Raw genomic sequence first — 17,147 nt, forward strand, 5'->3', positions numbered from 1 at the left:
GCCACAGTCTCGTGCTGTGCGCTCGGCTTTTGGCCTGTTATCATTCGTTTGTTGTAGGCAACGTCATTTCGTTTCATTCGTTGGCTCCACTGCTTTCTGTTGGCTTTTGTTGCTCTTATTGTTGTTGTTGTTGTTGTTATTTTTGCTTGTTATTGTTATTGTTGCCGGCGTCAGCTCTGTGGGTCCTGTGCGTATCCTGCCTGCCGACGAATCAGTTTCGTTACGGATTCTGCACGAAACAGACGCGTCGAGCTGACAATCGCTCCCAATTTCCTCTAAAGATCTTCAAGCACAATGACGTATTTTTAATAGTTAACAGTGCATTTTCGAGTGATATTGTGAATGTGGTTTTGAAGTTGAAACATTTGAACAAAAAAGAGAAATAAAAAACATTATTAGCGGAAAGGTAGAATGAGTTGTAAAGTCCTTAATCTGGTTTGATAAAATAGTTTTAATTTAATCAAATTATATAAAAATAATTAATAGTAAAGCTCGAGAAACTGTTCGATTTTTTCGATATATAAATCAGAAAACACTTAAGCGCTTTTATAGCAAATAATAGACGTTTCTATAAAGATCTAGAAGCTAATCGAGTCTTTATATAAGAGCTAAGCCTCTTTCTTTGAAATTCTTAAATTCCTAATCTGACCCCAACATACATAAAGTACTTAACATTTGGTACTTTGGAACAGTTAGGCACTTGCCATATGTAAACAAGGAATTAAGCAGTCAACTTGGCTAATGCACATTTCATGCAACAACAAGAGCAACAACAAGAACAACAACAACTGAAAGCAATCAGAAGAACTAAGCAAATACACTCATGACACTCAACAGACAACTTCAAAGGCTTGAAAAACTTTATACACAAACTTATAAGTGAATGCAGCATGTAAATGAATAAACCAAAGTTAAATTTCAGAGCTTGACTTTGGCAGAGAAAATAAAATATTAAATAGAGAATATAGAAAACCAAAATAGTAACATCAAGAAAAAAAAAGAAACTAAAAAGAAGGCTTCGAAAGAGATTTCAGGGTTTCGTTTTTGGGAAAATTGTAACTGCAACGAGTACAAAAATAGCAACAGCCACAGCAACAAAAACTGCAAACAGCAAAGTAAATATAAACAAAGAATTTAGCTTAAAAATACATTAACCCAGCACATGCAGAGAGGGACATAGATACAGATTGTGGTTCAGAGAGGGACATGAACGCAGCTTGAATGCTGCACATCCAATGCGTGTCCTGCATTGAGGCTGTGGGTGTTTTGATGTGCTCATATGCAAATCGGTGTGTTTGTGTGTGTGTGTGTTAGCCTGAATCACAACCGATCAATGTTAAGCCTTTTTGTTAGATTAGAAAGTTACAATAGTTTTGAAAAATTTGTGCATAGAAGAAAACAGAATTAACGAGAGAAAAAGCAACATTGGCCTAATAAATATATAAAAAGTGTTTCCCTATAGAGTTTGTTCCTACTTTTGAGATATACTCTTTTTACTAAGTCCAAGTTTAATTTAAAATCTAGTTAGAGCATCAAACATTCAGCTTGGGAAGCTCTAACTTTATTCAATGATTTGGCTTTTTTTATTTTCGAGTCGCGAGCATCATAGCAGCTTATTGTTTTCTCTTTGGCGTTGAATTTTTGCGAATTGCCCCTCGGTCGCTTTATTTTCTCTTTTGTTTATCGCTTGACGCAACAAATTTGCAAATTGTGCACAGCAGAGCAAACAAATGGCAAAAATATGACGACGACGATGATGTTGATGATGATGACAACAGAGTTCTGTGGCAATGCCACAACTGGATTTTCACTTGTTCTTTTGGTTTTACGGAGGATTGCCCAACGAAATTGGCGAATCCAATGCGCCAAATTGTGTGCATTTTTTTTAACTGCGAACTTATTGATGTAACTCAATGGGGTGTTTTTAGCTGTATCAGTGCTGATCATAAGCGGGCTAAGTTCTTCCGAGGCTCAGGACATGTGAAAGGAAGGCAATTTGTAAAAATCACGTGTCCCATTTCATTCAACGAGTATAAATTCAACGAGTATAAATTAAGTAGTTTTAAAAATATAAGCTTTTACGCTTTAATCTTGTTGTGTCCTTTTCGATGTTCAAACACAGATAACTTCTAGTTCGAACAAGGCGAGCTAGCCAAGACCGCACTTATATTCCTCGATTAGCGTCTTTTAAGAGAATTTCTTGGATATCGATACATTGATTGAAGCTGTAGTGCTTTATTTTTAATAACTTCTATTTCGTCAGAGAAAAGTCTTCTACCCGTTCGGCAACTTACACCGGACCCTAAAGCAGATCAACATTTTCTTAGTGCAATAAATTTTAATTAATATAATAAACAGGAAATTTGAACGTGATATCGATTTGGTAATTATTTTCTGTTTATCTCATCTGTGTATCTTATTACTGAAAAATGGGCTACTAGACTACCGGTAGAACGAAGATTAAGTTTTTCTGAACAGAATATAATAAGGAAAAATTATTGAATTAATAAGTACAGTGCAATTATTTATTGAAATATTTGCAATGTAGAAAGCAACCATCATGAGTAGCCGCAGATAATAGATGTAAAAACAGCCAACTTATTAATAGCAATTAAATATTATAGTAGTTTTGCTATTGTGGCTGTGCAATGTGAACTACGAACGTGCCACACATGCAGTCGACGGCTCCTTTTAATTAGCAGTTGTCACAAGGAAAAAAATGCAGGAGATGAAGAGAGAGGCCATGTTGAAATTAAAACGTGTGCTCGGCATGACTAACTAATTGATGCCAATGCGGCATTCCTTTTGCTGTTTGCACTGCGTATACGCTTTTTGTCCAGTGAGGCCATTGAAGGACACACACACACACACAGGCTCACCCTGCTACTGCCCCAGTCTCCCACTTTGTCTCCTCATTGTCAGTCGACAATAGCCAATAGCTCAACTCAGTCTCCAATATTATTTGGGCGCTAATTGGTCACATGTCTGGCTTTGTTCACACACACACAGAGCAGAGAGTATCGAGTTTGAGTGTTTCACGTATTCGAGAGTAGGAGACGTGAGTTTATTTTAGTTTCATTTATCCATGTGTTGCTTATTGTGCACTGATTTGTAATTGTGCCCGGAGCTTAAGTTTGAGCGAGGTAATCCTTACTTGCATAATTCTTGCACTACAATAGTTGGGGGCGAAGTTGAAATGCATGTTGCAAGAGTTGCTAATTAATATAATTGGCTTCAATGGCGGGTAAAAAATAAAAAAAATAAAATTGCAGACGAAGCAGCTGCATATACATAGATATTTTCAAATAGTTACCATCGATTTTCGTTGGGTACCCCCTTCTCAACCATAAAACTAGTTCATTCACTTTGCGCTTATATTAAGCAAAGCCAGAATAAAAAGTGCAGCCCTAGAACGTCTCAAATGTATGCACACACAAAAAATTGCTTAATTCTCGAGTTTTCCATATGACTTTGGCAACCATAAATTAGCTTTCAGTGCACTGCACTGTGTGCCTCATCCCCTCCCCACCCTGTCCGGGCCTGGGTGGTCCTTGTCATGGCAATTGTTTGCTGTCTGCCAACTTGTTCTTTTGCCTGCCTCTTTTCCCATTCTGCTTTCTCCTTCCTGTCCAACCTTACGCAGATGCCACGCAGATTTGCCTGGGAATTCAATAAAGTTTGGCAAAATATTATGCCAGAGTAAGCCGCCATATTCGGGTTACCACGCCCACGGCCAGGCCCAGGCCCATGCCCAAGCCAAGCCCAACTCCTCCGTTTCTGCAGCTCGTGCTGCACGTGTCGCATACATAAAAGTTTTGCCCACTGAAGAAAGCAAAAGAAAGCCAAACCCTTTCGCTAGACCGAGTTTCGAAAAGTCATAAAGATTTGCCTCTTAGTTTGTTTGCACCAGCAGCAGCAGCAACTGCAGCGCCCTCTGGCGGCCAATTGATATATGGTCTGGTTTATCTGAGCCAAAAGGTAGACTTTCCTGTGTATGTAAATTGTGCTGCTCTAGTTTCAAATAAAATTAAAAGTCAGCAGGAACAAGTGTTAAATAGTTTTATTATAATTTTAAATGCCATTAAAGTGAATTTTGGCAACTCTCCCAGATTATTTCAAGAAATATCTCAGAGTTTCTATAATTAAGAATATAAAAGCACATCTAGCTTGCAAATTAATTTAAATGCTGCTTTTCATTTATGTTTATCTTAAGTTCTGCTGTGGCTTCGTCGCTTTATATCAACTTTGTCCATTTGCTTCGCATAACTTTCTGGGCGTTTAACAAAAATATGAAACATTTTATGTGTCGTGCGTGCTGTCGGTGATCTACTAAAATGTTCTCAAAAAAAAAATGTCAAAGTGTATAAAAAGAAAACAAAAAAAATGTGTTTAAAACTTTTTCTCTGGCATTTATTCTTTTTTTATGGCTTTTAAGCGTGTCGCCTTTGGAGTTGGGTCCACAGCTTGCGGTACACACACACACACATACACAGACACAAACTTTGTCCCTTATGACTCGCTTATGAAATTAAGCAATTTTCTACACCAGGCTCCCTCCCCATCCTTCAGCAAAGAGCTCACCACACATGATGACGTTTCACCATAGACAAAAACAGATTTACCGCAAAATAAAAGAGGAAGCTGTGTAAATAGAAAAAAATAATTTGATGCACTTTTTACGAGCTTTGCTAAATGTTGGTAATCAAATTAATAAATTCTCTTTTGCAGTGAAGATTTTTTGTTTAATGTTTGTTAATTTCATTTTAATTGCCGCTTTTTTAACCCGTTTTTCATAATTAGTGTGCGTGTTTGCGTTATTAGTCAGTGATAAATAGTTAAATTCAAGTGCTTGTTGCGATGAGAAATGAGGCATATCGATTCCTCTTCGCGAATCGCTTGTTAATACTACTTAAAAAAAACTGAAAGTTTTAGAAAAAATCTATTTTTTTTAATGTTTTCTAATGTGACTGATATTCACTCAATTCCAATTCAAAACAAATAAATAAATGCACAATATCACGTAAAAAATTTATCAGTGGTGCTTAGATCAGGATTTCACTTACAATCTTCATCTGCTACATTTTCGAGTGCTTACAATATTTAGAAATTAATTCGAGTCGATTTAGTAACATATTTGTAGTGATTTGATGCAGACACTTCTAAAAATATTTTCTTATATATTTCGAGATATATTCTACTCAAACAATTTTCGTCTGTTCTCTGTTTGTCATATTTCGACATATTATAAAAACCAATTGGATTAATTTCACTCTAAGTAAAAGTCTTTGAAATATAGAGTCCCTATAAAAATAATTTTAGCTTAAGGCTTGTGCTTGAGCCACGTCAAATATATTACCGATCTATATCGTAAATATAAATGCTTAAAACAAAATATTTACCATACATAGTATATTCTGATTGATTTTAAGCAACTGCTATTAAGCTTTCTCCATTCAATATTTAATATACATATATACATCAGGATTTATTAACATTGTAATCTGCGGTAAAGTCCAAATGGTTCTAAGATGAGCTCTTTTTATTAAGAAGATTAAATTCGATTAGTATTGTGTGCAATTAAAACGAACTTCAAGCATGGTTTGATAATTATCATGTCAAAGTTAAGGAAAAAATACCGAATTTAAAGAAGAACGCAGAATTTACGTGCACACATGACAAGCGCTTTTTTATCGAGTAGATAAAATATAGGGATGTGTATTCAAAGGAAAATACTATCGCTTAGAGATGTGTAATTAGAACGATGTAACTTGCATACTTCAACATTATTTTTGCAGGTTATATTATTTAAATATTTTGTATGTTCATTAATGTCCAACGTTTGAGCGAACTTTTAAAAAATGCTTTTTAGTAAGGTACACTTATAGAATTATTTTTGATGTTTGCTTTGTATAATCAAATGAATTAAATAGTCCTTTTCTTAGAGTACACAAATTATCCATTATACGCTAAACTGAACAGTAAGCTGTACCATATGTGGTCGGCTTTTCAACAGCCTGGAAGCATTGTTCTATAAACTTGCTACTAATAACTAATTGATTTAACTTAAGCGTGCTTAGCGGTCACAGATTTAGACTAAAATTTAAACGTAGCCACATAAGCAAATGCTATTTCGGTTGCTTTCATATTGCATTGTTTATCAATAATTTTGTTATTAAGAAAACGTGAAGAAGAAATGTCCTCAGTGGAGTAAAATAATTGTTATCTGCTTATCATAATCGAAGCATTCAAAAAAATGTGTTCTGTTTTAATCAAAATTTGAATATAAATGCAGAATGGAAAAAAATATCAACGCCCTTGGTCAAACGTTAAGAAAATAAGGACTTTGAAAGGCCACACTGTGTGAGCTCAAACAAGAAGAAAAATTACAGGGAGTACAAGAAAAATTGAATAAAGCCCAGAGCCATAATTTCCTGAGCACTACATAGCAGAGGAGCAAAGCTAAAGAAAGCTTCAACAAGGCAGCCATTGCCCGTTTTGAGAGAGGATGCACTTTAGCCAGGCCACGAAGCCAACATTGGTGCTCCTGGCTGGGGTAAGTGGCAAGGCAACGGCAAGTTGATGTTGCTGGCGTCTTGGCATCTAATTGGGGCCCTCCTGGTTCTAACGGCAAGAGCGGGGGACTCCACCAATAAGATCATCTTGCCACAAATACTCAATGGCAGCGTCGGTGGCGCCTTCGGCGGCATCAGCAAGCAGCACTCAAGTGCCACCAAATCAGCGCCAGCATCAACGAACGGCGGTGGCAGTGCCGGCAACGGCGCCGGTGCCATCAGCAATGGCAACACCGTACTTGGCAGTAATGGCATAATTGTAGCCGGCGGTGCAGCGAATGTGCCTATAACGAATTTAAACAGTGAGTACACGAACAAAATTATATTGCCAATGCATATTCTAAAGAACTACTCTTACTTTTAATTTGTCATTTAATTTATCGTCTATTTGCTTTGCTTTAACTGTTGCCTTGTAATTTAATAATTTACTGCGCAGTGTAATATTGCGTATACGCTTATCTTTATGGCCCCTGGGCCTACAGCAAGAGTCTGATGCTGATGCCATCAATAACACTCAGCTCGTAGGCAGCTGCGACTGCCTTTAGGCTCACAGCCATCATATTTACACAGTGACAGGGCGGCAGCTACAAATACAGAGAGATACAGAGATACCCTGATACCGAGCAGAGAGCACAGAGCGTGCGACGTGCAGCGCAGCTCTTTGTTGTTGGGGCTTAGTGGATGCCGCAGGTCACAAGTTGATACACGTCTATATGCCAAAAATTGAAAGCTAGCAGCTGCAGCTGCAGCACAGACATGGATATGGATACGGCGTGAAGTAAAGAAAATCTGTGACAACGCAGAGAGTCTGTCTCTGTACAAACACGTGTGCATATAAATCGCTCATACGCCTGCTGTCAATATTCTCAGGTGCAGGCGTAGTCCGCAGCAATAACAGCGAGAACGCATTTGAGTCAGGTGCAGCCAACTTTTTGATACACTTTAACATACACACACAGAAAAACACACACACATAACTTGCATTTTGAAAAATAATAGTATGGAGTATAAGAGTTACTCCCACCAAATTTGGTGCCTCTTGCTCTTCTAGTCTCTGAGTTCTTGTTGTTCATACAGACATATCAACGGACAGGACTCAATCGAACCAGCTTATCACTTATTGGGGTCCTTTCTGTTACATATGCATATTTGCACAACTTTATGATACCCTTTTCCATTTTCATAAAAATGCCAAAGTGTATTAAAACAGCACTACCGGCTGCAAAAAATAAACGACTGCCATTTAACTATCCGCGAAATTCATTCATTCAAGCAACCCAGACCAACTGCAAGGACACTGCCAGGCTCCATTAATAGCTGCTGACCAATATTATTGCCAGCATCTCTTTGCATTCTTATCTTATTGAATATTCAATAATAATATACAATATAAAAAGGTTTAAGCAAAATTTTTATGTAAAAGCCGTAATTTCTTGGAATCAGCGATATTTTATTTTAACTTATATGGGAATTGTATTTTACTTACAAACGGATTATAACGACGTTAATTAGTAGCTATTAAGCTACAATACAATGTTCTTAACCTCTTAAAACTGATTCGGGTAATCGAAAAAAATGGCTTTTTCTTAAGTGAACCCAATTTCCAATCAATCTCATACACCTTGAAATTGTTAGTAAAAATTAATGATATTCTTGATGTCATTGTGGAATTGTAAAAATCAGATAATAAGCAAGACAAGACAACTAAGAAGATGGAGCCCTGACTGTCCGCTTGTATGAGCAACAATAACTCAGAGACTAAATGAGTTTGAGATACTAATTCTGATTCTGCTATTTTCAATGCAGATCGAGTTTATTATTAAAATTCAAATTGCCTATCTCCTCCCAGGTAAACCGAAAAGAGCAATGATTATGCCTACAATTACTAACAAATTTCTTTGAAATTCAGTACACTTGAGTTTTAGTAGACTCCCGATACCGAAATTCGGATAAGCTGAATAACTTCGGAAGTATTTAAATTCCAGTGCATATGGCATTCGTCCCTGCCGGCGTAACATGCGTCGTAAACTATTGAGAGTGATTGTTTTTGGGAGTTTGTGTCCTAGTCAAAGTGCATCAAATAGTTAGATGCGTGCTTTTTTTCGAAATAGTTGCAACAAATGCGCAGCAGCCATTATAAAGCAGAATTGAATTCAAGAGTCAAACTTTTCATTACATGAATGCTAACTAGTTGCGTAGAACTCTGACGGCCAGCTGCGCCCCTCTAAACCGAGGCCTTCTATGCAAACAGTGGTTGGGAGACAGAACGCTTGCAGCTGAGGGCGACAAGACTAAAATTTATGTGCAGACACGCGCTGTGGCGCGAAAATTGCAGCTGGCTGAAATCCCATGATTATGCAGTGAATTTGATGCTGTTGCTCTTGCTGCTGCACATGCAATAAAAAGCGAAAAATATGGCAACATGCAATAGTTGTAATTATACTAGTAGCAAGAGTTTAACAGTTTTACGCTCTGAAATACATTTGATTCAATTCAAGTGCAAGGGCTGAATAAATGTCGGGCGCGCATGTTGTTTCTTAATTATCTCTGCTTTGAATTCTGTGGGCGTGGCTAATACAATATGTCAAATACCAACAGGCAGCAATAGCAAACTTAGTGTATTCGCGGGTTAGCACGCGTGTGTACACTTGACCCCCTCGGGGGAGGGCAGAGGCCGCTGCCCACGACATCCAACTTCTAATGACTTATGCATGTGTGTATGTGCGTGTGTGTGTGCATTTGGGTGTACATGTGCCTGCTGGGCATTATAAATATCTAATTAGGCAAAAGCATTGCCCGAAACCTGTAGCTCAGTTGCCGCTTCTGTGATTCGCAGTCGCTCAAAATGAACTTCAAATGGAGAGCTTTACATAAATTGTAAATTCGAAATTTGGACATCGGCAATTTGGCATAAAGCATTTATTTAAGTGAAACTTTGTTAGTTATGAATATTCAATAAAATTTGATGTCAAAACTCACTTTTCGTTAAGCTCTTCACACTGCAACCAAATTGAAATTGGCTAACTAATTGGCAAATGAAAATAAATGTATTTTCTTAGCTTTTGACGTGCAGTACGCAGTGTTTGGTATTTGATATAATAATCGCACTACTAGCTAACCTAATTGAATTGCAATGGAATTTTATTTATGCCACGCTCAAAGCAATTCCAATTAAGCTGTATGCAATAAATCTGCTGTTTAATTGCCGTTGTGCACTCAATTGCATAAAGATTTTCATAAATTTTCAAGCCATTTGACTTAACGTCACGATTTGCTTGTAAAATCATTAACAAACAGTCCTGCCAAGCTGCATTTAAGATGCGTACGAAGATTTTTCAACTTGTGGCTTTCATGGCAATTAAATGCATTTAAATTAAATTTTATGCTCATTAAAAATTTAATGAAAACGACGACGACAATGCAGCTGGCAACTTGAAATTAAAATTGCGAAAAGGAGAGAATGAGAAAGAGACTTGTTGATTTTTAAATCAATAATGAGTGTATGAGTGCTTGGATATGTTTAATTTTTTTTTTTTTTTTTAATAATAACAATTACATTTTATTATCTAGTGCTGCTTATTAAATTACAGTGCGTGTTTACCAATCAAATTTAGATTGTTATGTTGACTCTGCTTAGTGTTTTTAGTAAACTATAAATAAATTTAATTATTTGCACAAATATTTATTTAAATCATAACTGATTGTTTGTCATTTCATTATTTGCAGCTGTTGTCGAAGAACCCGAATTTACTGAATACATCGAAAATGTAACTGTACCTGCTGGACGAAATGTCAAACTGGGTTGCTCCGTCAAAAATCTCGGATCATACAAGGTAAGTGAAGCAGAAAACAAATATACGTGGGACTGCAACTAGAATCCAAAGGTTGGCGACCACTCCAATACTTATCCTTTTCTTTAATCTACTGTAGTGGCAAATTAAAGAGATAGATTAATTGTAATTTTAATATTCATAAATTTGACAACCTTTTCTTAGCTTTCGGCAGAGCACTTAAGGTGGCGATGCTGCAATTTGCATAACTGCTGACTACCGTTGTGCTTTTAGTGAAATTCCTTGCCAATAAGCAAACCAAATGTTTAATAAAATCCAAAATTATGCAGAAACCGTGCTAAAGGTTAACACTCACTCTCATGTTCACACGTACATGACTGCAATTTCACAGTTCAGCATCAGCGACAGCATAAAATACAAACACACGTACACACTCTTCTCTCTCTGTGCGTGTGTGTGTGTGTGCATAAGGATGTGAAAAATCCAAAAGCGTTTGGCAAAAAGCGGAAGCGAGAAAATTGCATCATAGTGTCGCATATAAAAATAAACTCAACCATGTGGAGGGGGGTGTGGAGGGAGCGTAAAAGTATGCGGTGATAGCTATGAATTACACGCATGCAATATATGTAACTGAGTGGCCAGGGGGTGAGGGGTGTATGGGTGGGTGGGGCTGCTAATGGTGGGTTTGGGCTACTTAAACATGCCAGCAGCTGAACTGAGTCGCTCTACGCTTTTTGCTACCTGTCTGCTTTTCGCTTTTACCAATCTACTTCTCCTTTTTTTTGGCTATACTCTGTTTGGCATTTTATTTAGTGCATGCCATGCACGTTTCGCTTTTGTCGTCAGCGTCGTCTCAGCGTCTTGGCTTCTTGTTGCTCTCATTTACACCTCAATTTGATTCTATTTCCTGTATATGCGAAGTCAAAATGATGCCAATGCGCTATCAGAGCAATGCCAGCGACTCGTTATATCTAAGCCAGTCTGCCAGCTAGTCAGCCAGTCAGTGAGTCAGTCAGTCAGGCAGCTCGTTTAGCTACTTGAGCTTCTACTTTGCACTGAAGTGCTTGGTAATGATGTTCCAAGGCGTTCGGCATCAATTGCATCGCCAACTCGAGCTACTCTTGATATTCATGGCCGTGTTTTCCATTTTCATGGTAATGATGTGTTTAAATTTCAGCTGCGGCACTTAATGCAATTGCTAGCGGTTCTGCAGCATTACGTGGCGTATGCGCAATGTTAGCCCGCTAATTAGTTGACTTACACTCTTTCTATCACTGCCTCCTTACTCCTTTGCTTTATCTCATGCTCTTAATTGAATTTCTTTTTGCCAAGTAATCAAATCATTAGCGCTTACTACACGCTGATTTCTTACAAGCTGCTTAATTAATAAATTATTTCGCTTTTTGAATCAATCAAAAAAAGAAATTGCAAAACCGCGCAAACGATGCTTGAAATTATGAGAAGCAGAAAGTTTTCTATGTGCCCTTTTCGCTTTAAGCTTCAGTTCCCTCTATTAGACAATAATTACGATAATTCAAGAAAGAATGTAGTTGTTAGTGCGTGACTATTAGCTCAACCAACTATTAGCTCAATCAAATAAACAGCGTAATACTTGCAGTTTTTTTTCTCTATTCGCTCTTTTATCTCGTATTTTTCCATTGGTGATTCTGTGATTTTATGGGAGCTATGAGTTCTACTAGGTACTAGGTATTCTAGGATTTTAGCTTAAGCAACCCCATTTCGATAATATATTCGAATTCCAAGTTCATGTTTTAAAATAAACAACTAAGCTTGAAAGACCTCTGCTGATTTCACCAATGTTTTGTGAGAGCTAGTGGAGTTATACGTGAGTCGCAGAATATTATTTTGATTATTGTGAGTTGCAGCGTTTCGAAGTAAATATATACAGTCAATATTTTGATTGATTTTGGTTTTCTCAAAGATACATTAAGTTTCTATATTCATACTTTACAAATTCTGTCCAATGCAGCGATTGACAGAACAAAAAGGTGCCGGAATGGGTCGAGATCAGATTGGTCATTGGTCAATATTGACAGATATAGGATAACCAATAACCACCAAAACTGTACTAAATTAAAAAAACAAGAATCAGACTTTATTTTGTCATCAGCAAAGCTCGTAGCGCGTCCGGCTTAAGCGATACACTTTTTCTTTTAGGAGTTTATTTAGGCGTTTCATTCACTGGTTTCAGAAAATGTGACGTGATGGGAAGTGGTTGACTCCTGGTTTGTGATCAGAATTCGAAATATTATTCACAAAGTAAAGTTGATTTGCAGGGTTTCCTTACGACGGGTTAGGTCCAACTGCATGTGGACTCTTGTTCTGTAAAACTTCCTACGAATTACTTTAATATTTTGCAATATTCATATTCATATGATTTCAGGTTGCCTGGATGCACTTTGAGCAATCGGCCATACTGACGGTGCACAATCACGTGATCACACGAAATCCTCGCATCAGTGTCACGCACGACAAGCACGATCGTCATCGCACCTGGTATTTGCACATCAACAATGTGCACGAGGAGGATAAAGGACGTTACATGTGTCAGATCAATACAGTGACGGCGAAGACGCAGTTCGGGTATCTAAATGTTGTAGGTAAGTGGCGAAATCAACTAAGCTATGGGCTAATGGGCTAGCACAGCTTGCCACCAGTAGTGGGTAGCGTATACACCCTCAGGAGTTAGTGGGAGCGACAAAGGAAACACGAAAATCCTGTGCAAATACGCGGCGTATTAAAAAATAATTTATCCTCGTATATGTACCCTCAAGCACACTTAAAAAAATTATACAAACACACACACACACACACACAGAAGCACACTCAACGAAAACAAAAGCCAAAACAGAGCAGCCAAAAGCAAAAGCAAAAGCAAATTTTGGTTTTATTTGCTTGTGTGTGTGTGTGTGTGTGTGTGTGTGTGTGTGTGTGTGTGTGTGTGTGTGTGTGTGTGTGTAAGGCTGTGTGTCCAGCGTACAGTTCACTGAATCTTTAGCGCAGTCGAAATTATTTTCCTGGCTGGCAAACACAAACAAATTATTAAAAATGCATGCGTTTCGCAGCCGGGCACCAGCGCATATTTTTAATTAAAAAAAAATTATAGACTATAACAATACAGCAACAGCAACAACAAGAAAAAAATGGAGCAAACAACACTTGAACCCAAAAATAAAACAAATATTTAGCGCTGAGCGTAAAAAACACTTTTCGCGCTCACTATTTGCACTTCTTGTTTATCTGCTAAAAACAAATATAAACAAAAAGTACTTTGAATCGAATGAGTCGAAAAATGATTTGGACAGTTAGCTGTGAATAAGCAATCAAGGCCAATAGAGCAGCGTTTAATTTCATTACAACGGAAATTGAAAAAAGGCAGGCGTAAAAAGAATTCAAATGGAGTATTAGTGTAAAATTAGTGTAAAAGCGAATTTGTCAATTGATAATTTCTTTGAAATTGTTCAGCCAAAATTGAAATTGAAATCTATACGGCGCGCAATTTCCCGATCCCAATTGCAATTTCCCGCAATAAATGTGGCACCGAATAAAGCTATCATTATATTGTATTATTTTTGGGGTCAATTCATGGCATTGCACTTAGCGCACAAATATTTATTATGTATACGGCCTGTTGGACAGTATTTATGGCGTAGCTCACTTAAAGCTTAAGCGCTAGCCATGATTACTGCATCGGCAGTTGTTTTTGTTGTTGTTGTGGTTTGAGCGGATTGTGGGCATTATAGTTTAGTGATAAATAAATGAATACGACTCTTTGTTCTTTGGCTTCTGACCACAGTGCCGCCCAACATTGATGACTCGCTGAGCTCGAGCGATGTCATAGTGCGCGAGGGAGCCAACATATCGCTGAGATGTCGGGCCAGCGGCAGTCCCCGACCCATTATCAAATGGAAGCGCGACGATAATTCGCGCATAGCCATCAATAAGAATCACATAGGTAAGTGCAAAGTGCAAGTGGAAGTGCATTATAATGCGCTCATCAATCATTTAACCCACAACTCTTCTCACCTCGTTGCAGTTAATGAATGGGAGGGCGATACACTGGAGATAACGCGCATCTCACGCCTCGACATGGGCGCCTATCTCTGTATTGCATCTAATGGAGTGCCGCCCACGGTTTCGAAGCGCATCAAAGTCAGCGTGGACTGTGAGTATTGACTAGCTATCCATTAAACTTTCATCTGCTTCATCTACAGTGATGCCGAACTCACAAAAATATTTCATTAAATAACATTTGTTGAAAGCCCAACTCCGATCCGTAGCGTAAACTGCCTAGTTTATTTACTAGAATTGGTTTGTCAGCATTTTGCAATTTATTTTACGTTATGTGTAACGTTTGATGACCAAACCACGTTTGATGGCCTCAAAGCGTCCGCTTTTAAATTTGTCAACGCGGATTTGTTGAGTACTCGAATGTTTTTTTGCGTATGTGTGTGTGTGTGTGTGTTAGTTATTTATTCTGTTGTCTAGGCAACACTCATATTTCCATTTCGCGGTAGGCGGATTAAAGTTGATCTCTTCGAGAGTCAGATGCATAGGTACAGTGGTTAAATTCAAAGAAAAACTTTTTTGTAGTTTGAGTTTTAATCAAAGTCTAATTCAGTTTGCCTTTATTTTCCATTTCAATATTAAGTAATTACATATTGAGCTGATCTTAGATTCACACAGACGCAACCCTGTGGTACACATAGTATAATTTGGCAAACCTTCCACTGTACCGTTCCCCTGGCAATTTGCAGCCCGAGCAACACTTTTAGTTTGCACTCTGCTCTAAGTCCAAATCCAAATCACTGTGCAGTGCAACATTTTTTGATATTGTGTTTTGTTTTTGTAAGATTTATTACAAGTGACAGGCACACATCACATGTTGGCCATGCGCTGTCATGTCAGCAGCCTGACTAAAATTGAAGGGCGTCCCAGGACCTGGGCGTCCGCTAGGCGGATCGTCACAGAAATTTGCTCGTTTGCTGTCACTTAAAAATGCCGCAAGCATAAATCTATTTTTGTTTCATACCCTGGCCAGCTAACAAAACAAACCCATGACAGCCCCGCCAAGGCCCGAGGACTTACGAGCCCCACCCCCCCAGCCCCATACATAGTAACGAGCCAGCAAAGTTCGCCTCTGGTCAGCGCAAAAAGCGCAATCCAAGTATGCTACAGTCCTATAAGTGTGTGGGTCTGTATGTGAGTGTGTGCAGTCATAAAAAGTGGAAAGTCGAAATGCACTGATTGCTGCAGGCGTGGTTGACGCAATATGTAAAGAGTTGAAAAGCGCATGGAGACGAGGACTGGTAATGGGATTTCAGATGAGCTCAAAAACTAACGGAAATCTTATTTTTAAATCGCGATCTTCAAATGATAAGAAATATAGACATACATCAGTGTCGCTGTTTTAAAATTTTTTTCCAGATAGATCTGTTATTTTTAAATCGGCTTTAGGCGATTTCTCCTATCCGGATACTATTTTCCTTTTTACTAGGTGGTTTATCATTTTCCAGCCATTTCTTATTTTACTCTCATGCTTAAAATATTAAAAGCTTTAATTGGTTTCATGTGTAGATATGTATATAAAATAGAGGAATTATCAGGAGAATATTATAAGCTACTACTTATTGGTATAATATATAACAGCTATGGTCCTTTGTACATACATATGTTTGAATATTAAATATTTATGTTGACAAACGTGGAAATCGCAAATTGAATGCGGCAATAACTAAAAGTTAGTATATAGATTCTTAAGCAGTATAAAAGTAATGCTTATGTTGGATGTCTCTCTTGTTTTAGGTCTGATTATTTAGTTATATATGTCTACTCCACATATGCACAATATTCAATAGTCAATAAATGCAAGACAAATCAAAGATTTAAGCAAACACTGTTTCTATAGCAATTTGTATGAACAGCAGTAGCAACGAATTTCCATTTCTTTTTTACTCAACGAAAACGCAAAATGGAGAAGAAACGCAGAGAGTAAAAAAAGGACTCACACACACTCGAGCTCCCTCAAACAATTTGTTAAAGCAACTGTGACAGCTTGCATATGCGCCACAGTCGCAGGAGAGAGGGAGCAGGCCTGCTATCTCTGTCTGGCTTGTGGGGCGCTTATGGTGGCGTGCGTTGCTTAACAAACAGGAAGCAACAAATTCAGCTACTGTTTCCGTTTGTTGTTTGTGTGACTTTCGGTCTGTGCGAGTTTGTTTCTTACATTTGTGACTGCATACTGATTTGTTTAGCTTTTGTGCAGCAGGAGCGACGCCGACTCCGTCATAGACGCAGGCAGCAGCACAGCATATGCTGCAAACGACCCTTAACCTGAAGCAGCTCATTTGGTATGCAGCACTGATATGCCACATTGATATAATTTCTCGGCAGTTATATATATTTCTTATTGCTACATTGGCGAGCGCTTTAAAACGCTCAAGTGTCTGCCATAGATGAGTGTAGTATTTATTTTGTTGGCCTGCTAATTGCTCAGCAGTCAAAAGCCAAGCACAGCACTTAAATAGCACTTGACTCTGCTCTAGCTCTAGCTCTCGACTCGCTACTGGCTACTGGCTGCTGGCCACTGGCGACAACAGAAGCATTTCCGGGCTGCCTCCTGCGCACTGATTTAAATTACAATTGAGTGGCGACAATATTGTAAAAGCTGCCCCACAGCCAGCACCCAGCCAACACACAGAGCTAAGTGCCCAGGCAGAGTCGGCAGGGCAGGCAGAGTGAGAAAAAAGGACTTGAGTCAACA

At 38.2% G+C, this 17,147-nt stretch overlaps 1 protein-coding gene across 1 annotated transcript; it reads left to right on the forward strand.

Annotated features, from left to right (window-relative positions):
- Positions 1–230: 230 nt before the first annotated feature.
- On the forward strand, positions 231–14,549 carry LOC108598909 (protein CEPU-1; the record flags this gene model as incomplete). The annotated part of the gene is made up of 6 exons (XM_033294842.1): positions 231–435; positions 6,293–6,874; positions 10,299–10,405; positions 12,768–12,984; positions 14,181–14,339; positions 14,421–14,549. Coding segments are annotated over exons 2-6 (907 nt in total), but the record flags the coding sequence as incomplete, so codon positions are not given.
- Positions 14,550–17,147: the final 2,598 nt, after the last annotated feature.

The sequence above is a fragment of the Drosophila busckii genome, unplaced genomic scaffold (assembly GCF_011750605.1).
Source record: "Drosophila busckii strain San Diego stock center, stock number 13000-0081.31 unplaced genomic scaffold, ASM1175060v1 hic_scaffold_48, whole genome shotgun sequence".
NCBI lineage: Eukaryota > Metazoa > Arthropoda > Insecta > Diptera > Drosophilidae > Drosophila > Drosophila busckii.